At 35.1% G+C, this 23,534-nt stretch overlaps 1 protein-coding gene across 1 annotated transcript in view; it reads right to left on the bottom strand.

The window, feature by feature from the left end:
* Nucleotides 1–23,534, bottom strand: part of Cdh12 (cadherin 12) — a 911,264-nt gene that overhangs the window by 159,838 nt on the left and 727,892 nt on the right. Inside the window, exon 5 of the mRNA XM_085676604.2 lies at nt 14,781–15,075. Within this exon, the coding sequence (XP_085532730.2) occupies nt 14,781–15,075 (295 nt within the window). The remainder of the gene's footprint in view (nt 1–14,780; nt 15,076–23,534) is intronic.

The following is a 23,534-nucleotide window of genomic DNA, read 5'->3' as shown; positions in this document are numbered from 1 at the left end:
CTAGATATCACTACTTGTTAAATTTGAGCACATGTTACACATTAAAGAACATTTTTTGAAAAAAACAAGTCATCATTTTGCTCCCACATTTAACGGTGAAGTCTTATTTGTTAGAAATTTATTTCATATAATATTTATAGAGTTCTTCAAGTTGAGTTGAAGTTATTAGGCTCCACTTCTTGTAACATGATCTGCTTTCTGGTAAGGAGAATAAATTCAGGCAGGGACGTGCACACCATGGGAAAAGAAAAAGCAACACATGATAGGACATCTCAATTACTTGTTTCACACTTTTCAAAAAGAATCTTCTATTTATTCATTCATCTTTTGTATATTTATTTATTTATTTTAGAACAATCTTTTCTCATTTTACATACCAATACCAGTTCCCTCTTCCTCCCCTCCTACCCACTTTCCACCCATCCCACCCTCATCCATTCCTTAGAGAGGGTAAGACTTCCTATGAGGAGTCAGCAATCATTTGGAGGCAGAACCAAGGCCCTCCCTTCCCTATATCTAGGCTGAGCAAGGTGTCCCTCCAAATACATGCTTTAGTGCTGAACTCATATTCTTCAAATCTCCTTTCTTTTTATTATTATTTTGTTTTATTACTTTAAAAAAATACCAATCCAAATTTTCTCTTCCTCCCCTCCTTCCACTTCCCTCCCACTCCCTCCATGTACCCTCCCCCCAACCCCCCTCCAATCTTAAGAGAGAGCAGAGCATCCTGCCCTGTGGAAAGTTCAAGACGCTCCCCACTACATTCAGGTGGAGCAAGGTATACATACAAAGAGAGTAGAATCTCAAAAGGCCATAGAGACAAATGACTGAGCTAATGGGAGCTAACCATCTCTAAGTGGACTGGGAATAAACGAGCATGGGATAAAACTGGTCCCTCTGAATGTGGTTGATAGTTGGGGCAGACTGAGGGGCCATTGGCAAGTCTACTTTTATCTGTGCTTACATGAGTTCACCTGGGTCAGACAGCAGGTAGTTCTTATTGAAAAGCCGTGATATACCCTCATTTAGACGTTTAGAGGTGTTAACAGGCTTCTCATTTCCTATACAAACTCAAATCTTATTAGTAGCTATATTATTTTTATCTCTACCTCTCAATATTTCATTTGTAAATGCTACCTCTTGTGCTAAGTGTCTTTATGGTGAAGTGATCTAAATGAGGTATTCTGGATCACAGGGCTTATCTCATTGAGTTTCTTACTCAGGGATGAATGTCTTGTGTTCTTTATTAAGCAGAAGACTTTGTGGGGCTTAAAAAGAAGTGAAAAAAGAAGTGAAATGATGCAAATATAATACTCACATATAAAAATTTCCAAATAACTTTCTTCTTTTTCCAAAGTTATTGCATACTTTCTTTATTCTATTGCTTCTGGCAAATTGCAAAGAAAGACTAAGCAAACATCCATTGAGATTGTTTTTCAGTTTCAAAATCTAAAGAATTTCCTTTCCCGTGCAGCAAATGCAAGTTTTTGCACACTAATTCTCTAGAGTTTGTGGTTATTGATGTCATTTCTGTTCCAGGATTTGTTACTTTGATAATTTAATTAAGTGATCATCCATAATTAGAAATACATTCTTAGAGAAAGGTTTCTATAATGGTTTTATTTGTGATTTATTAGAGGAAATTGTAAGGCTAGGAATACAAATTTAAAATTGGACACTCAAGATGGAGGAAGGACAGAGAGCAAAGCAAAGAAAGAGATATCGTGATTGAGGAAGTCATCATAGGCTTAGTAGAATCCTGGCTCTAGAAAAATTCCCAGGAAACCACAAGGATAACCACAGCTAAGACCCTAAAGCAATAAAGGAGAGGGGTCCAGATCTTGACTTGCCCTGTAGTCAGACTCACGAATATCTTAAATATCACCATAGAACCTTTATCCAGTGACAGATGGAAACAGAGGCATAGACCCACATTGGAACACTGGACTGAGATCCCAAAGTCAAGTTGAAGACTGAGGACTGGAATGAGAATATGAGCAAAGAGGTCAAGACAATAGTGGGTATACCCATTGAAGCAGTTTATCTGAGTTAATAGGAGCTCACTAACTTCAGCTGGACTGGGAAGGAACAAGTATAGGATCAAACTAGTCCCTCTGAAGGTGGTTGACAGTTGAATTGCTGGGGCAGACTGAGGGACCACTGGCGGCAGCACCAGGATTTACCCTTACTGCATGTACTGGTTTTTGGGGATCCTGTTCTCTTTGGATGTATACCTTGCTCAAGTTGGATATAGTAGAGATGGCCTTGAACTTCCACAAATTAATATGCTTTATCCTTTCTGAGAATTGGAAGGGGGTGGGGTAGAAGGGTGTGTGGGGGGAAAGGGAAGAGGGAAGGAAGTGGAAACTTGGATTGTTCTTTTTTTAAAAAATCTAATAAATAAAATAAAATAAAATAAGCCAACCCCCCAAAAAGGAAAGAAAGAAAGAAGAAAAGAAATACTATCCTAACAGTCCAAGCATGGTGGCACACACCAATTTGCCTAGTACTTGTGTAGCAGAGGCATCATGATGAGAAGTTCAAGGCAAGGCAGGATTATATAGTAAGTTGTTGTCTCCGAGTATATAAATAAACATATACTAAATAAACTCACCAGAAAAAAAAGAAAAAGATATCATTACAAATGTAAAACCTCAGGAAGGTAAAGGCTACTGAAGGAACAAAGAAATGACAATCATTCATTCAATCACTTTTAGAGGATTTTAGAATGGTAATTTTGCAGTTCATATGATATTTTAGTGGCCACTGGCTTGAGTAATTAATTGTCACAGACCCTCCATCCTTCATCAACTTTAAACAGAGATATTATACCCAGAGTTTATTTTGTGTTGCTTTCAACTATATGCCTTTGCAACAGCAACACTTTCATCAGGAAATGGGGAATAGTTCACCAAATTCTGTAACTAGATGAGAAGCCTTTGTCAGTTGATGTTTGTTGGGGAAGGAGGAGTCAAAGTTTTTTGGGGGGATGCTCTGATGGCAGATTGCCCTTTCTCCGGAAGAATGCCCCACACCTGTGTGCATTCTGTAGCACTGCTGACCTAGTGGACTATAACAGTACATGAATCTGATAGGATGCATGGGAGGGGGGTTGGGAGAGGTGGGAATGGAGATAGACAGGGAGAGGAGAATAAAACGTTTTGAACATTCAGCCTCTCACCAATTGTCTTCTTTCTTTTTACTTAAATTCTGTAAGTATTAATCATATTTTGTGTCCTTAAACTATTAAAACATTATTTGAAAGTATCCTATTACACTGTTTTTTCCTAGATGCAATAGTAACATAGCTGACAGTTGAGTTGACATGCTTCTTTTCCTTTGAAAATATATCATTTTTCAAATATATCAACAGTGTTATGGATTTCTTAATTATTTATAAAATTGTAGCCTGTGATTGCTTTTCAAATTTCTTCTTCTTAGAAATGCACAAAGTGATTCTTTTTATTACTACAGCACAATCTTATATTTTGAAGATATTTTCTACGACACTAGGTTGGAAATATTCACTTGTGAGATTTTTATCTTAATATTTCCATTATTCTTTACCTTATTTACATATCAATTAGGAACATAACTTGAGAATTCAATAAAAGATATTGGGAGGAAAAATGCAACACAATCTTAAAATTTTGCATTTTTACCTTAATAATACTAGCCATTTGGTTTGGATCTAATAATTAAAGTGGCTGGAAAGATAGCTGAATCGGGAAAGTGCGTGTCTTTACAGCATAACTACCAAAGTTTCACACCTAGAAAATGGAAAAATGCCTTGTCAGAGAGTACAGCATGGACATCCCAGTGGTTAGGGGACCAAGTGTAGCAGGCAGATTGTTAGGACTCAGTAGATACACAGTTTAGCCTACATGGTGTGCAACAGATTCAAGGCAGACACTGACTTAAAGCATAACAAACCAAAATTTGAATGGTACCTAAGAAACTACACTATGGCCATCAACTGGCCTCCACAAGTATAATGCATGCACCACAGTGCCCACACTCAAAAACGTGTGTAACTGTACACAAAAATTATGTGTACACACACACACACACACACACACACAAACACACACACACACACAAATTTATACAAGTTTAAAGAATCACTATTGCCGGATAGTAGGAAACAAAATAAAAATTAAAAGACGTGATTCTTACAAGTAATGGCTGAGTTGTTATAAGAAAAGCTCAGTCAACATTTCCAGCAAGGAGTAAAGGGTTAAGTTTACTTTCCTATTTGAAATTAATATAAAATCTGCTTTATTTTTTATTTTACTTTCTATCTTTCCTACTCCCTTTTCTCTTCCTCCTCTCTCTTTCTCTCTTTTCTTTATTCATCTTTGTTTTTCATCAGAAATATTATTTTACAGTATGGTAGGGTTATATCTTAAGTACTCTGATGCTCAGTTAGTCACATAATTAAGTACTTGGTGACTTGTTTCTATATAGACCTAGATAATAAGTATTTCAGCTTTTCTGTGTCAGATTGTCTCTGTTGTTGACTTTGCAAGCATAGAAGGAAAACAGTCATCAATACAGAATAAATGCCTGCATCTTGTTTCAGTGAAATATGGTGTAAAGTTATATGTTACTCACTGGGTTTGATGATCAGACTGACTCTTTGGAGTACTTTATTTTATAATATTTTTTTCTGCCTTGGTATTCAAGCACTGATACTACGTCTATTAGAGTTTTGAATTGAATCTGTGGGGTGAACATATTGGTAGGAAAATAAAAAGCTCTTACAAAAAATTCAATGGCTAAGCGGCTACTTATTTGGCTTAATTATAAGTTTCTATGATTTTTGTGAAGTGCTGATTGTTTCTGAATGATCTTATATCACATGCTGTTTAGTGAGAATTTAGTGGAAATGAAGAGATTCTCAGGATTAATAAGGACAAGTCTTTATATGGTCTTTATTATCTTTTCTATAACTTTATCCCAAATAATTTCCAGCAAAGGATTTCAAGTGCTTAGTGTTAATGATCTTATCCAGTTAATAGCTGAATATTTTGCTGTTTGCTCTCTGGGGTATTTTCACCTTGATTGATTAGAGCAATCCATCAGTTTCTGTTTGTTGACAGTACTGTTATTAATATTAATATTAGTGCATGCCTATTATTATACTTGGACACACTGTACAATGAGAAGCAAACATAAATGAATTTAGAAACTAGCCCTGGCTTCTCTTTGGATTATCTCGTCAAAGACATTGAACCTCAGACATCTCCTGCGGCCATCACTGCTTTATGTAGGTGCAACTGCTCTCTCATGATCGCTTACTATAAAGCAACAGACAATTGGGCCTAGGTAGCCTCCTGTCTGCCTTTGTGTACAAAATATAAGTAGAATATAGCAAATAAGAGAAAACAGCCCCGCAGCTGGAAGGCAACTTTAAAGAAAAATGATGTTCATAGCTATCCTGCCAGTAGCTGGCAAAGCACTTTTTATAAAACATATTTAATGTTTACAACCACTCGGAGGCTGGGGAAAGAGTAATGCTTTGAAAACACGTTTAATGTTTTGTACCACTCTGTGGCTAAGAAGCGAGTCCTGTTAAAATATATTTAATGTTTAGAGTCATTTGGCAGTTAGGAAAAAAGAAACTTCTTGTTAATTTTTAACATTTATTGTTGCTCAGTGACTGTGAGTACGACCGTCGCTGCAACATGCTTTATGGTTAGGGACACACTGTGCTGCTCCTAAAACAATCCGTACATTACTCTCAGGGCTACACAAAGACTGTCAATAGCATTACCTTTGCAATTGTGCCACTAATAAAAATGCAGAAATCAAAGACAGAAATAAAACGTTCCTTACACACATAATCATAACATCCTATGGCCTTGGAAATAGCCCTGCCAGGCAGTTTGCTGAGGACACTTCACAGCTGACACGGGGGGACCGTCAGGCTCAGCTCAATTTCATCAAATGTGTTAAGGCCACTCAACAGATTGGGAAGTGCAAGTGTAATCTGGTAATTGATGTTTCTTCCAAATCAACAGCTTGTCTGCACACATTAAGGTAACAGAGTCCTCTACACCAAAGGAAATGTAAAATGCAGGAAAAGGTCGATTTTGTTTTTAAATAAACTTGGTTTAGTTTACAGAAAGGGTGAAGGAAAATACTGAGTTTTCTTAGTTAGGGGGAAGAACTGACTGTCTGAGAAAGGGGAAAATGATAAATAGCTAGGACCTCTGTAATTAACACCTTCTCCAGTAGTCTCCAGAGAATGAGTAACAAAATTTTACTCCACTTAAAGTACATTACACAGAAATAGTCTAAGTGCTATATATGTTTCTTTTGCATATTTTTAATAACCGTAAGAATAAAATGTTATTATTATTCCTTAGTTTCAAGTGAGGAAATCATCTTAGCACAACTAAGATGAGTAAGTTTTATAGATGTCCAGCTCTGGAGAATGGTAGAGGGTCTCTTCAAAGGAGGAAGGACATCCAACTATGAACAATTAAAATACCAGCATGCCACTAAAACAGGTTATACTATGTAAAAGGAAGAGGAATGCAGACAGAGGAAGCAAGAGTCTAAAATAGGGACTGTGCAATTATGTTTATTCCCCAACTATCAAGTCTAGTCAGCTGGCCTGAATGATTGCCTTGTCCTCTATGTTGTGGTGTAACCCATTTATCAGCAGATATATCAAGAACGTTATTTCCTATGTTTCTCACCATTTTATCTTGGGTATACCTGGATTAAAAAGGTAGACTTGTTAGTGTCACATACCCGCAGAACTAAATCTTGGGTACCTGTCCCCAAAGAAAATTCACTTTCTTGATGTGGGACTCATGCTTTACAAGGATGGAGATTTGAGCATCTTAGAACAGACTTAATACATGGCTGCATAGGGTAGATCACAGTGCATGGACTGACTGCTCAGATCTCCACTAGGCACAGGTTCATTGTGTTTCTGATCTGGAATACCCCATTTCCTGAATGAAGGTGGGCCTGATTATAACAGCTAGAGTGGTGCATGAATGATGAGAAGTCTTAGATTGATGCAGCAGGAACTGGAGACTATTGTTATCGTAAGTACTCTCACCAAGTGGAGCTTTTGGACTTACCCACCTTTAGCCAAGACCTTGGCAGCTTACTAAGATGGCATGAGTAAGAAATACTCTGCTTAGGTAATCAGATATTTATATTTATGTAGATTTATGAGTATATGTTGTACATTATTATAGCCTTTGGAAAACTATCACATAATATCAGGTGGTTATTGCACAACTCTCCGCAAGTACTGAAGCAACTTTACCTGTAAGGAAACAGATCCAACCATATTACATTTGGTAGGATAACAATATAAAGGTGACAACAGATGTTTCTCTTGGGCAGGAAAAATGTCTCATCACATAGAACTGCTTGCCACACAAACACAATGATCAGGTTTCAAATTCCAGAACCTGTATAAGAATTAAGCACTATAGCACTTCTATAAACCCAGTGATTCTATAAAGAGATGACAGGCAGAGACAGAATAACAGGTAGCTCATGGATTAGATTTTCAGCTCTCTACAGTAGTAAAACAAGAAGAACAGGTCCTGTCTCAAACAAGGAAGAGGACGATGGCTGACACCTGAGGATTTCCTCTGACCTCTACATGGATCCTGCGGTAGTACTATCACTAGCACTTGAATATACACAGGCACACGCACGCACGCACGCACACACAAACACACACACACACACACAAATACTCAAACATATACATATTCACATACACATGAGAGAAAGAAATATGAAGAAAAAAACAAGAAAAAGTGTTTCTTATCTATTTCAGATAATCACAAACATTCTTATTTCATACTTGTTGAAACCACATAAGTCCAAAACATTCTAAAATATACCTAAGAAAAAGTTTACAAGTTTTAGTTAATGGGATTCAAAAAAGACTTTATTAAGTAAACAAAAGTAGTAGACCAGGAAATATGTGTTAATATGTGTTTAAATTTTAAATGCATTGTGATTTGGAACAATAGTGTAAAATTTATTGAAACACTTGATAAAATTCTCATAAAATGGAGCCTAAAAATTAGAATGTAAACTCCAGACTTTAAAACTTATATTTTGAATACACAAGAATATCTTAATAGGGAAAAAAAGTCAAAAGCAAAACAAACAAAAGTAGTATTGTTGCCCTAAGCTTCTGACAGTAGTTTGCTAATTCAGCATAGATAAAGGTAAATTGTCTCTTGAATTTGTCCTATCTTGAGAGTGGAGAATGTGCCTGAACTGGCCTTTTCCTGTAATCAGATCGATGAGCACCTTATTTGTCTTCATAGAACCCTCATCTAGTAACTGATGTAAGCAGAGGCAGAGATCCACAGCTAACCACTGGCCTGAGTTCTTCCCTTAAAACAGTTGAGAAGGAGGAGTGATCATATGAGCAAAGAAGTCAAGACCATGACAAGGAAACCCATAGAAACTGCCAACCTGAACTAGTGACTGCAGACACAGCTGGGGAACCTGTATCTTACCAAACTAGGCCCTCTGATTATAGTTGACAGTTGTGTGGCTTGGGTAGTTTGTTGGGCTACTTACAGTAGGGCCAGGATTTATCCCTAGTGTATAAATTGCCTTTTTGGAGCCCAGTTTATATGGAGGAATGTCTTGTTTAGCCTAGATACAGGGGGGAGGACCTTGATCCTGCCTCAAGTGATGTGTTAGATTTTGTTGACTTCCCCTGGGAATCCTTGGGGGAGGGGGCTAAGGTAGGGGGAACAGGAGAAGGAAAGAAAGGGGAACTGGGATTTGGTATCTAAAATAAAAAAGAAGTTTGTTTTAAAAAATAAAATAAATTAAATTCAATGGTGGAATATTTTTTTAACTATGCAAGATGTGCCGCATTTAACTATGTAAAGATTGATGCATTTGCTCAATTGTGTGAAGATGTTTTGCTGCTTTACTTGCCTAAAGCAGCTGATTGGTCTAATTAAAAGCTTAACAGCTAATAGTGAAGGAGATGTATGTGAGACTTCCTGGCAGGAAGACTAAGTAGAAGGAGAAATGTAGGCTTGGGGCAAGAAAAAAAAAAAAGAGAGAAATGCCAGGGAGACACCAGGGGCCAGACAGACAGACTTGGAGGAAATAGTAAAGTAAGACACACAGACTAAAGGAAAGAGAAAGAGTCCTAAGGCAAAATGTAGATAAATAGAAACAGTTTGAATTAAGTTAAAACACCTAGTGGGTCAAACCCAAGCAAACGCCCAGCATTCAAATGAATAGTAAATAAGTATCTGTGATTTTCTTTGGGAGATTCAAATTTCCACATATGGACTAAGAAAACTGAAAAAAAAGAAGAGAAAAGAAAAGAAAATGAAAATGAAAACTAAAAAAAGAAAAAAAGAAGAAAAGAAACACACACCCCCACACAAAACCCAGCTTTAGGAAATTGGTGGCTGCACTGCAGCAGGTGGCTTACTTAGCTTGTTGTTTCTGTTTTGCATGCCTGCCTGCTGCTTAAGTGTTCTGCTGCTGGGTTGCTTTGAAGCAGTTCTCAGTTAAATGCAGCTACTAGCTGAATGCAGTTCTACTTTGGTTGGCTCATGTACAACATACAGTTGCTACTTGTGCAGATAAGTATGCTAACTTTCAAAGCTTGGATTGGCAATAGTAGTTGGAATAGAAAGTAAATAAAGAACACAAATTTGGAGTCACTAAGATGAGTTAGATGATGGAGTATTTTCTATGAATTTTTCAAATGCAAATGGGCTGAATATTGTAAATGTAGTTCTTACTTGATAATTGCTCTTAATATTATTCAATGATAGTCTATCTATACTATATCCATTTTATTGTTTCTGAAACTTTCTTTTTATAGCACTTTTATAACAGTCAAGATATATTTATAGATGAATACATTGTTCAACAATCATCTTCTTGCAGTGGATAATTATCACAGAGACCCTCAACTGAACTGTAAGTTAAAGTAAACTACCCTGAAGTGTTCAGTCCTAAATTGGATGCCTTTATCACATCCTTCCTCTCAAGATTTAGGGATCTTTGTGGAATATTGAGAGTAAGGACTGTAAAAGCTAGAGGTTTAGGTGATTTTAGGGAAACAACATTTCCAGACACAATGAGAATGATACATATATGAACTTAAAGAGACACTGACAACTTTCATATGACCTGCACAAGTTTGAGACAAAAAAATAAAAAAAAAATGTCAGAGGATGTTAGAGAATAAGTAGGAACAATTTTCTAACCCTGTTCAAGAAGCAATTTGCTAAAGATTGCAATTGGGGTCGGTGATATCAGTGTTCTTTGAGTGACATTGCTTACATCAACCAAACTGAAGCACAGGTTTTTTTTGTTCAGGAATAATTGGTCAACACTCATTGGACTCTATGCTTGTAGAGCCTTTTTTAAGTGACAGAACTTGAAGTGGGATAGGTAGGGATGAAGAGAGGATATGGAAGGAGTTGAGGTATAGGAAAAAATATTACAAAATTTATTTGTGAAATTCTTAATGAATAAGTAAGTTATCAAAAGATCAAAACATAGCCAAAATTTCATTTGATGGTTCTTAAAAAATATCATGTGAAAGCAAATAATGATCAAGAGGGGTGGGAAGAGACCTGTACTTTTTCTTTATATTTATTTGCAGTAGTTTAATTTTATTTATCTGATTTCTTTAAATTTATGTTAGTCTTACTTGTTAACTTGAACAAAAAGAAAAAACCTACTACTTTGATAAATTTTAAGCAAGAAACCCCATCATCAAATTATGCATTATACCTAAATATAGTATAATGAAAATAAGACAACATCATAATTTGCTTTAAAACCTTTAGAAAGGTCCTGAAATGTTGTATACTGAATATACATTTCTCAGCAGAAATTTAATTGTGGCTAACCAGAGCAAAAGCAGAATGAGCAGCTGGGATTAACTTCATTCTAAACCATACCTGACTCCTTATGCATAGAAATTATGACAGGGAGGGTTTTAAGACAGCTAAATATGAAGAGAGACACTTATCTCCAGTGTAATCATCTGGTACCTAACAATTGTTTAAGTTATTATAAAACGCAGTCCATAAATCTTGTTTCAAAATTAAAAAGTCCTAAAATCAGTCATAGATACCCAGTCATTGATATTCCAATAGACTATTTCATATGATTATGGTGAGGGAGAAGAGGGTACAGGCTTGGATGCACATTTAGAGTGCAAACTTTCTGCAGTCCAGAAAAAAGTAAATGAAACCACTTGATCTCCAGATGCATAATCATCAGATATTAAGGAAGGCGCATTACTGTAATTCACTGTGCTGTTCATGGTCTTAAAGAATTAAGAGCACATTCATAAAGTACAAATTTGTCTCCAAGGAGCTAGATCAAGAGGCAATTTCCTTGGGTCAAAGTAGAAACACTTTGTCTTTGAGCATGCATCCCTGGCAGATTGAATATAACAGTAGATTTTATCGGAGCAAACTTCTTGTCAAACAATTTATAGAGTCATTAGGATAAATTTGAATTTGGGATTGTTAAGTGCATTGTATTATCATTAAAATATTAATTTTCCTTGAAATCTCTACTTCACTTTCTTACTATTTTCTTCACTTCCATACTTACAGTCTTTGTAATATTCACTTTGTATAATTTTCAATGTTCTGCTATTATCTTTCCTCTTTATAATACACTGTGATTAAATTTACCTTTACATAATAAATTTTATTTATATATCTGTTTATGTTACAAGTATACCACCTCTTTATATATTTGTGGATTTGTATAATTACCTTTTTATTTTTGGTGTTATCATTATATAAAATAATGGCTTTCCATATAACACACACCCACACACATATGTATATGTCACATGCCTTGAGTGGGCTATTCTTGTTATTTGTTTCTTTCTGTTCACAGTCATTGGTTAAAAAATGTTTATTAATAGAGAGTACCTAAATATATGAATACATTGAATATGTTATAGAAATAGCTATATTGTCAACTGAGTATGCAACATGCCAGTGAATCTTGGTCAACAATATTTAGCATTCCAAATAAAATAAAATAAAAGGAACTCATAGCAAAAAGGAACTAGAGAAAACATCTGCTCTTAGATTATTAAAATATTGAAGTTTTCCCAAATAGCAATATGGCTCTTGTGCTGAGTGGAAGTAGTCCCGGAAAACAAGGAAGTATCATGCTCAGATTCCTTAGAGTTGTTGGTTAACTTGATGCTTGCTGTGGAAAACACAAGTATGAGCTGTCACAAGTCCAACCACCCTCCAGAAATCTCAGTTTGATATGTTGAAGTGAGAGGCCCATATACAATTCATTGTAGCTATCTGAACATTTCATTTATAATGTGTTTAATACCTCTTTTTTAAATTTAAATGTAGAAAATTTTGCTTATATATTCAAAGATTATATACCAACACAGAATATCACATGCTTTTGAAATTTGATAAACACTCTTCTGCTTTATCTTTGTTCTCTAAGCGTCTATATTTATAAGATAAATTATTGATAGATAGAAAGATAGATAGATAGATAGATGACAGATAAATAGATAGATAGATAGATAGATAGATAGATAGATAGATAGATAGATAGATAGATAGATAGCCTGACAGATGATAAGCAAATAGGAATAATAGAGATGTACAACCACAGCAAAGTTAGTAGTGGTACCTAAAGACCTATTTTGAAGAATTTATTCTCATATAGATTGCTATAATATCTTAATATAATAAATCACCTGCTATACAAATATTTCAAAATCCAGGACCACTTAGTTCTCAATTCCCTACATTCCTCCAAATTTTTCAGACTAATTATTTTCTATATGCTAACTGCAAAATTTTTATTTAAGGGCTTCCTTGGAAGGAAGTATTAGTTATTCCATTAATGTAATGAAAGACTAAACTATTAATCTTATGATACAGAATTCTCCTAAAGGTATAGGTGTGTGTGTGTGTGTGTGTGTGTATGGACATTGTTTTGACTTAAAAATATAGTTAATGATTTTTCCAATTTCATGCTAATATTTCCAAGTTACACAAAGTATGCTAAAGAGCATTGCCACTTCAAATCCCTTTTTTCTTGAAGTACATTGTATTGTTATTTCTTCTTTATTTAGAATATCAAAACTTTTTCTGAGATTATTTTCTAATAAGACTTGTTTCCATCTGATTGCTCTTCTAAATCTCTTGCAATCATAACACTGCATTATAAAGGCAGCTCTGTATCAGAAAACTCCCAACACATGCAGCCCACACTGTGCACAGTAAAACTAGAAATTTACATGAACTATCTTCAGCTGGTTTCTCAAGTGACAGAGAAAATGCATTCCGGAATGTTTGATAAGTCACATACAGAGTGACTTTTATAGCAAAGTCCATGTGACACTTTCTTAATTACTAATTAAGTGCTTCTACCTTTGGATTGTGTGCATCATGTACATCATATAGTTAGGACATTGTAGAAAAAGCAAAGATCCTCTAAGACACATAAGACTTAAGGAATACAACTAAATATCACACTTATGGTTCAAGTTCTAATCTGCTAGAGAATATCTATACCTTTAAAATATCATAGAGACTAAAAATTATGTTGAACTATAACTATGACTGGGCTATAGTGTTGCAATATTCAAGACATAATTTAAAATTTACTTTAAGAGGATCAGATGTCTCCATTAAAATGCTTGTTATTGCCAAGCAAGCATGAGGCACTGAGTTCAGATCCCCTAGACCTACATAAAAAAACAATTGTGCTAATACATTCCCATAATCCAGATACTGTGGAGAAACAGTGGGAAGATTGACAACAGGCCAGCTAATCAGGTTGCCTATAGATATCTGTCTCAAAAATGTGGGAGAGAGTGACTGAAGACTATACTCCATGTTTACCTATGTCCTCCGCATGCTTACACATGTATGCACATATATGTACACATAGGAACAATTACACTACACAAATTTCCATTAAGTTAGAATATTTTATTCATCAAATTTTATTATATGCAAAATAGGACTTTGCAAATTTATTTGCTAAATGTTACAACAAATTTCTGTTCTGCTTTTCATTAATTATTTTGAGGCAGGGTCTCTATTAGAGCTGGATAAACTCAAACTCAAAATGTATCCAATGCTGGCCTTGAACTTATGATTCTCCTGACTTCCATGTCCAAGTGCTGGAATTACAGATATTTATTGTACATGCCCAGGTTTAATTAAATTTCTTAATAATAATAATATTGATAAAGTATCACTAATTACTTTCTAACAATAACATCATGCTAGTAGATTTATGTTTTGAAGACAGAGGAGATATATTTAAACAAGAATTGATTCTACCCATTTCATTCTAGGAATTATACAAATAATACAAGATATCTTCTTTTTGGGTTCATTTCTGGTTACAATGCAATGCACACCTTAGCACTCTACTGTGAGTTAAGAATTATTGTATGGTTTTCAGTGGTATTAGATAGTTAACTCCATCACTGAATGGTGTCAATGACAACCAAGTTCATGTCTGAATGAATTATACATTTAAATATAAGATATTATGAGTCCAAATAAATCAACAAACTAACAAATAGTTAAGAATGGTGCATACTTCATTTAAATGTATTCTTAGTGCTGAGGAAATGATGGAAGTTCCTAGAGCAAAATAAATTTTAACTTGTGAACAAGAATTACTTCCTGCAAATAGGATGTCTTCATCAGTATACAGAAAAATTATTGAATAGGACTCAGAGCAACTGATAGAAATTTCATTTGTCTACTCACCCACAGGAGACATTTCTGGAACACTAGCAACATAAGGTCCATCCAAAAACTTTGGCTCATTATCATTAATATCCTGCACTTTAATGATGAACTCAGATTCAGGCTCCAAGGGCTTTCTTGTTTCTATGTCCACTGCCTGAGCACGAAGTGTGTAGAAAGGTTTTTCTTCTCTGTCCAGACTTCTTATTGCATGGATGTCTCCTGTAGTTTCATCAATTGTAAAAACGGTCCCAGCACCATCTCCAGAGAGCGTGTATTTAACAGTGCCCTCTCCTTTGTCCAAGTCAGAATGCAACTGAGAAAGAGAAACAGAGACACTGAGATGATTGTATGCAGTGCAATTTATTTAATCAGAGAAATTATATAGCTACTTTATAGGCTCTCATTTATAACTACAACTTCTTGACTATAGAAATTAAAAAGCCGATGATGAGATAGTTGAAAAGTTGAGAGCTTGTTATATAACAGAGGACCCAAGTTCAACTTCTAGAACTCATGCAATGCCATATATAGTAGATAGCACTGTCTGCAATCTTAGCATTGCTATTAAGATGGAAGACAGAAACAGGAGAAACTCTAAGAGTGTGGAGATAAATTATAATTCTATACAAGACAGCAAAGAAGACTCACTGTTATAAATAATATGGAAAGTGCAGATAAACACTCAAAGTTGTCCTCTGACCTCCACACAAACCATGGCTTTCACATGCCTACCCCCATTCATTTCCATATGCACAGAAATGTTTTAAAAAATTAAAATAAATTTTAAATGCCCAAAAGTTTTATTTTAGTGCACCAGCTACATATGTACCTATATTTACTGACAGTTTTACATTTCATTGTTTTAAAATATTGCATAATCAATCTTATTTCTTCATACTTTGTAAATATCAGAAATTTAACAGTCCTTAGTATACCAACAGGCATACAAATAGCTGGTTTGAAAATTTTCTTTAGTAATTAAATATTTTTTTAAGAATAACATATTCAAAAAGTGGAATGAAACACATCTTAAGTAGAGGTATTGTTTCATTTCAGATGATCACTGTTTAAAAAATATTAACTGCAAAATACAAGTCAGAAACTCCCAAAAGACAGGAAGATAGAATCCAAGGACTGAGTTCAGCTAGATGGGAGGTAAAAAGAAATTATTGAATTGTGTCCTGAAGGGAAGGTGAATTCTTTCAGTGATATAAAGAACATCTCCTTATCAGAGTGTTCAAGTCAGTTGTCCAAGACTAGGTGGTTGGTTGGGAAAATCAATGAATGTTCTTTCAGAAAAAAGAAATAATCTGTTTCAGAAAAACAGATTATTTACTTCTATCTTTCTATCTTTAATCTATGTAAAAAAAATAATTCATTATTTATATTCTAGAAAAACTATGATTGAGTTAGCCTATTTTGATATTCAATACATATTCATGTTAATATATTATATCATAGAATTAGTTACACATTAAGGACAATCAAAGAGAGACTCAAACAAGAATATATTTGTCATTATGATATATTGAGTCATTATGGTTCAATGTGGAGTTCAAGAGTAATTGGAAGATGAATATAGCCTGGAAAATCTATAAGCCATCTCAGAACAAATGAATACATTAAATATTGTGTAAATGAAATATTATGTTACACATAAATTTGTTGATAATAGTATATGCAATATAAAATGTATTAAAAATTAAAATATAATATTTAATAATTTTATTTTAGTTTTTATTTATATGACATGTGTAGGTACATACATTTGAGTACACTACCTTCAGAGACCTAGAAGAGGGCATTTGGTCACATGAAACTTGAGTCAAAGATGCTTGCGAGCTGCCCATTGTGGGAATCAAACTAGAGTCCTCTGCAAGAGCAGCCAGCATTCTTAACCTCTGAGCATTTTTTGAGCCTCCAAAACATATGTTCTTATAAATTATGTTGTTTTTATTCAAACATTACTCAAAATACTGTAAACAGTTCCTTTGAGAATAGATATTTGGTTTAATTATCCAAATTTACTTTTTTTTAAAGTAAATTTTATTAAATTATAAAAGTTTCCATTTCCGCCCCTCTTCCCAACACCCTCCCACTCCCCCCACTCCCTCTCCTCTTCCCTCTTCGTCCCTTAGGGTAGTCAGGGTTTCCTGCCCTGTGGGAAGTTCAAGTTCCTCCCCCCTCCCTCCAGGTCCAGGCAGGTGAGTATCCAAACAGACTGGATCCCCAAAATCCAGTATATGCAGAGGAAACAAGTCCCAGTATCATAGTCAATGGCTTTTCAGAAAGACTTCGGGCCAGCCACATTCAGAGAATCCGGCCAAATTCCGAGAATCTGGTTAGATCACGTCCTCGTTCAGTCCCAGTCCAACTGGCCTGAGAGTATATTTTATTCAGCACATTTCTTAAAGGAAAGCATGTTATACTTTGATAGTCCCTGTAATTATTTTGTCTTGACTTTAAAATCTATATACATGCATTATTCTTCTCTGAAATATTTTGTTATGAGGACTTTTGCTTTACTAATGTTTCAACATGAAAGAGAGCTTTGAAATTATTTTCAATTATATGTTCGTTCTTTGATACTTAGATTTCTGTGAATTGGCAGTAAAATATATCACTGAAAAATATAATTAAAAATGTAATATCTGATTATATCTTTAAATGTCAAATTGAGCATTTCAGATTAGTCTCAGTATAATAATACCATTCATAATGTAATTAAGATGAATTCACTCATGTTATAAATTTGTATTCATACCTAAATTTCCTCTCAAATATATTTGGTTTTGAATGTAATTATATGAATTTATGAATGATTAAGAGAAATAGTTAAAGAAATAAGAAAAAGTCAGACTCTGTGATTTGGATTATTCTTTAAAAGTTTTTATGTGTTTTATTTCAGCATAAGGGAAATTTCTGGGAATGATGGGATGAAGAATTTTGTCCATTCTATTTTTTTATACTGCTGTAAAGCATGGGGAATTTGAAGCATAAAAATCAAGCTGTAGAAAAATGTTCTTTAAACTTATGAATTTCAAATCACAATTGTCAACCACACTATTAAAGATATTCAGTGCAGTGGGTATTACTTTCACTTTCAAATTTACGTTAAGATATAAGACAGGCAAAGGCTCAATGCAATAGGGATGGTTTTATGAGCAATAACCAGTTTGCAATGGCTTAAAGAATACGTGAAGATATTTTGGGAACTGAGTGAAAATCTTAATTAGTTTTCACAGTGTGGTTCAAGTAAAGTTACCTAAAAAAATCCATATCATTCGATTAAAGTTAAAACTGTTTTCTTTTCAAGCTGACTTAATAAAAAAGCAGATATGCTGTGGTCCTATCAAAAATCAAAATTAAATTCAGTTGCTGCTATTCCTTCTTCTAACGTCTGTTATTAACCTTCTAATTCAATAATCTAGTCTTACTGATACTTAAAAGTCAGAAGATATACATCAAAAATGATAGAAATGATAACTGAAATAAATTGCTAAATTCCCAACTCATTTTGGTGGTGGATCACACAACAGGGTTTTTAAAATTATTTATTATTATTTTAGTTATACGAAGGTTTTGTCTGCATGTATGTATGTGCACCACATATGCTTCTGCTTCCCAGGGATGTCAGAAGAGGACACAACTCTACTGCAACTGAATTTATAGACACAGAGATGTGATCATTAAGTGGGTTCTAGAGACTGAAGCCAGACCTTTTGCAAGAGCCCTGAGTGATGTGATATCCTGAGCAATCTCTCCAGGTTCTGTACACCAAAGTGTAGAAGAAAGAGATTACAGGCACATACAGGTCGCCTAGGCAAGAGCTGCCAATACTGTTCCACTCCTGATTGACTGTGGCATTTGGGCGACCAGAACCAGTTATAGTGGTTTACCTAGTATCAAATTACCCAGTATTTAACTAACCTACATATATAAAAATTAATGACAATTGATATTGAATATTGTAAAATCTTACTTAGTGAAAACATAACACAATTTTAATGTAAAATTAGACAAGATAAATCTTGTCTTTTTAACTTGATTACAGCTTTTTAAATCATAGCGTCTCATTTTATAAAGACTATTGTCTCACTCTTTTGCCCTGGCTGACCTAGCACTCCCTCTGCAGACAAGGCTAGCCTCAAAGTTACATAGACCCACCAATATCCACCTCCCAAGTGCTGAGATTATGTCAGAATATATCATTATGTCAGCCTAACTCTTTATATTTTCATTACGTAAATGTAAAAAACAAAGTTGGTAAAAAGAAATCAATCCTGCCTGCAAATGTAATCATATAACTATTTCTCTGTGCCTGTATTAGATTAAAAAATAGTAGCCATTTTCCAATTACTAAAGCCATAATATTTTCTCAAAATATTTGAGGTTTTCAAAATCATGCTTTTAGAGCTTGCATTATATTCATATATTGAAATAGACTTAGTTAAAGTACAGTGCCAATTTTCTCATAAATTATAAGTGTGTATGAGGGATGTTGTTGGAGTGACATCTGCTGGGATCCAGCCTCCACAGGTTCATACATTCCAAGGCAGGGTCGTATGGATTAGAAAAGTCAGTCAAACAAAAGATATACAAAAGAAATAGACAGAGACACAGGACTAGATTAGGGAGGTCAACGCAGTGAATTCTGAATTTGCCTGTGTTTATTTTCCATATGCTTTATATACCCACGTCCAAAAGGGGGGAAGAAGGCAAGACTGTTTTACCATGATGCAAACAAGGAACAAACAAAGTAATTACCTCTTCAATACCCGAAAGATCAAGTAACTGTATCCTGAGTTATGTATTCTTTTGTTTAGGCAGGACATCAGCAACCATACCTTAGCCCAAATATCCTGTAGACAGTCATTGCATGGGTCAAACCTATTGTCATAACCTTGAAAATGCAAGAATAGCCCTGATCTCTCTGACCTTTGGTCAGGTAGGAACAGATTTACTTACATAAAACCTGACAGAGAGATTATTCATTTGTGCTTTTTCTTGTGCTTATTTACTTAAAATAAAATGTAACTGTGAGGACAGAAAACGTGACATGTTTTAAGAATCTTAAGAAATGTTGTAACTTCAATGTTTCCAGCAATTGGTGTCAATAGATAAAGTTGTTTTCTCCAGCTTTCTGGGAATGGAGTTGAGGCTCAGTTTATGCCATGTAGTTAATTTTATGTCTCATTTCCATAAGAACTAAGAATGTCATTCCTCCTCTTTGAATAGTGTTAATTGTTAAAAATATAATACTATACACTTTATTTAGTTGTCTGAAACTGCACACAAAAGCTATTAATTATATAAAAATAATTGCTATGTCTGTGTATTATCCCAAGTATTAAAAATAAAGTTTATCTGAGTGGGTGCTACAACATTCGCTGACTGAAGCCGCCAACTCCAATAGGATCATCCCTTAGCATTTGATACTTAGAATAAAATCCACCCCCTCCCCCCAGAAAGAATTCCATAATGATGGATGTAGAAATAGTCACTGTCCAGATAGGCTTTTCTGTGAAGGCGATGGTGTTATTTTCTGATGTGTTCCAAGTCATCTCAGATGGTGCGTGAAAATGAGATGCCAAGAGAGGCTTAAAAAAGATGCTGAGGCCTAGCTTCAGTGTGGAAACAAATCCTGAATTTCAGTGCTTAAAAGTTTGAGAAAACTAATCTAAAGTTAAATGTTTACCAGCCACTCTCCGTACGTAGTTTGAAACTGCTGCATTAAAAGGCAGTTAGTTCATATTTTCTGTGAGTTGAAAAGTGCACATCAAACGGGAAAAGCCTGTGTATAAATATGCCGAGCACTGATTCTTATTTTCATTTGCTATTTGCCAGGGCTTGTTTAACGAGCATACAGAGAACATGGAGGTAGCTGGGAGAAAAAAAAAAAAAAAAACAACTGATTTTGGAAATGTAGTTGTTCCTATAAAAATGGAAGAAAATTTGTACCATTACTGTTTCAGGAGCAAATATTTTGATTTATACATGAATGTACCAGATAAATATGTTATGAGAATGTCATCAAGCTATCAGTTTGTTGCTAAATGCAGCAATGTTCTGAAAAATTGTTTCTTTTCTTATGTTGTGTACAGGATTCTGGGGTGTGCATGTTTATGAGCTCATGCATGACACGGTACTTAGGTAGAGATGAGAGGACAGCTTCGGGTGTCAGGCCATTTGAATAAAAGACTCTTTTTTGTTTACAGATGTATAGGTCAGGCCAGCAGCCCCACATCTGCAGACACGTTCCCATCTCAGTTTACCAGCTTCCATGAGTGTTGCAATTATAAGCACACACTATCGTTCTTAGTGTGGACGTGGGTTCTTGTTTTTTAAGACAGGCTCTCAAGGTGGCACAGACAGTGCTTACTACACATGGGCTTCTCACCAGACCAAAACGTCTTTCTGTATCTGTTCCCAAAGTCCCAGAAGTAGGCACACTTGCTGGAGGGAGATGGAGAAAATGGGTACTGTTCTTAGGAGGCAAACAGAACAGCTGTCTTGAGAAGTGTGAACAACAGAAAATTGAAGCAAATCATTTTCAAGGAATTTTACCTAAACTGATTTTAATATGCTTTATTCTTTAAAACGTTTAAAACCATAATTAATTTTTTGAAGTGGATCTTGATAAGTAAATCACTTCTGGTTTTCAAATCCATTTCAATAATTTCTGTCTTATTTCTTCCAAAACAACATTTTCCCTCTTTGTTCAGTTCCTCTGCCTGTACTTGCACATTCTTTTCATGTAGAATCCACATGGTGAAGGTTATATTTCATCCACGTTCCCTAAATTATATACATTTGCTTACTGTGTGAATTTTCATATCTATTTGACTTAATGTTAAAATGACCTATTATTGTGGTGTTTTGAACAAAAATAACTGCTGCCTCCGGGCTCAGATATTTGAATGTTTAGTCATCAGAAAGTGTTAGTATTTGAGAGGAGTAGACATATTAGGAGGTGTGACGTTGTGGGAGGAACTGTATCAGTATTTACTCTTATGCAGACCTGCAGTGCAAAAGAGCAAGATGGGCAAAAAAAATACAAAATGTACAGTTGGGGGGGTGAAGGACTGATAGAAAAGGTTTTGTTGGAGCCATGTCCTGTGCTCAATAACACTGACACTAAATAGAATTAAGGCAACCCAGGACAAGGCCCCACCCAGCTAAGCTTCTAGCTGACACAAAGGGAATAAGCACAAGTATAAGCAATGAAGGAACCCATAAACACAGAAAACTGATACAAATGTAGCTGAAGGGAGGGGCCAATATCCATCCCTATCTCGCAGCAGAATTTAGTACTTTTGGACACAAGCCCCTAACCATAGAGTCAAGGACATGAGAAAAAAATGTGGAATTCCCCTTCATGGCTAAGGAAAGCCTCCGAAGCTCGGTGTATGTCAGGGGTGCTCCAGCATGGTGACCTAGAAAGAATATTGTGAGAAGATAAGAAGGTGAAAGCTGGGTTACGTTAGAGTTCCCAAGATAGGGGAGATACCAGAGCCATCAAGAAAGCTGAAAGTCTGCCCATAGGGACAAAGAGGGAGGGGGTGGGGAGTGGGAGGGTGTTGGGAAGAGGGGTGTAAATGGAAACTTTTATAATTTAATAAAATTACTTTCAAAAAAAAACAAAAAAAGAAAGCTGAAAGTCAAGCCTCAAAGTCAAACAAAGCTTCAAAGTCCAACATCCCTAGTGACAGTTCCTCTAACAAGATCACCCTTCATAATACCTCTAATCCTTACAAATAGTGTCATTTCCTGAAGATTAAACATTAAAATAAATGAACCTATCATGTTAATTCTTATTCAAATCACCCCAATAAGACATTTTAACAATGAATCATATACATAAAATTCATACAATAAATTGTAAGTTGAAAAACACTTTAATATCAGACATAGAGAAACAGAATTTGGGATTTGTCCTGCGACTTTTTGGTTTTGCTTTGGTTTGGTATTTTCCCCCTAAGCTCCCATTTCTTCCTCTTGGAATGATAGTTAGACTCTGTTGCATTGTGTGCTGAAGAAAGTGTAATTTAATTTTTTATTTTGAGTTTACAGAAAGTTACAGTCAAGAAATCACCTTGAGTCTCAGAGTAGACTTGAATTTTGATGTTTAAATAGTGTTGAGACTTTGATAGACTATGGGGACTTTTATCATTATTCTTTCAATTTTTCCTGGTTTTTCAAGACAGGGTTTCTCTGTAGCTTTGCAGCCTGTCCTGGAACTAGTTCTTGTAGACCAGTTTGGCCTTGAACTCATATTTCACATCCAAACCACAGTTTCCTCTTCCTTCTCTCTTCTCACTCCCTCTCCTCCATTTCTTCTCAAACCTTCAATCCACTCTTCTTCTGTTCCCCTTCATAAAGGGTAGGCCTCCCAGGGATATCAACCAAACATGATATATCAAGTGGTACATTTATACAATGGAGACTATTGAAGTTGGAATGAATATATCTGCATATAATGAAATCACTACAAGCCTACGTGGGTCACTAAATCTAATGTGGTGGCTTGAATAAGAATTTGTTACATGGATTTATAGATTTGAATTTTTATTCACCAGGGAGTAGCACTGTTAAAAGGATTAGAAGGAATAGAATGTGGGCCTTATTGTAATAATTGTCTCCTGTCCCTCCCTCCCTGCATGATATGGCACAAAAAAACTGACATGATGATCAATGAATTCTAGTTGATGACCCAGACATAAATACACACACCTATCTATGGACAACTGATCTTGCTATATAAGCCACAAA

Source organism: Myodes glareolus, chromosome 15 (genome assembly GCF_982192425.1).
Source record: "Myodes glareolus chromosome 15, mMyoGla1.1, whole genome shotgun sequence".
NCBI lineage: Eukaryota > Metazoa > Chordata > Mammalia > Rodentia > Cricetidae > Myodes > Myodes glareolus.
This window is presented reverse-complemented; position numbering and strand designations above follow the sequence as displayed.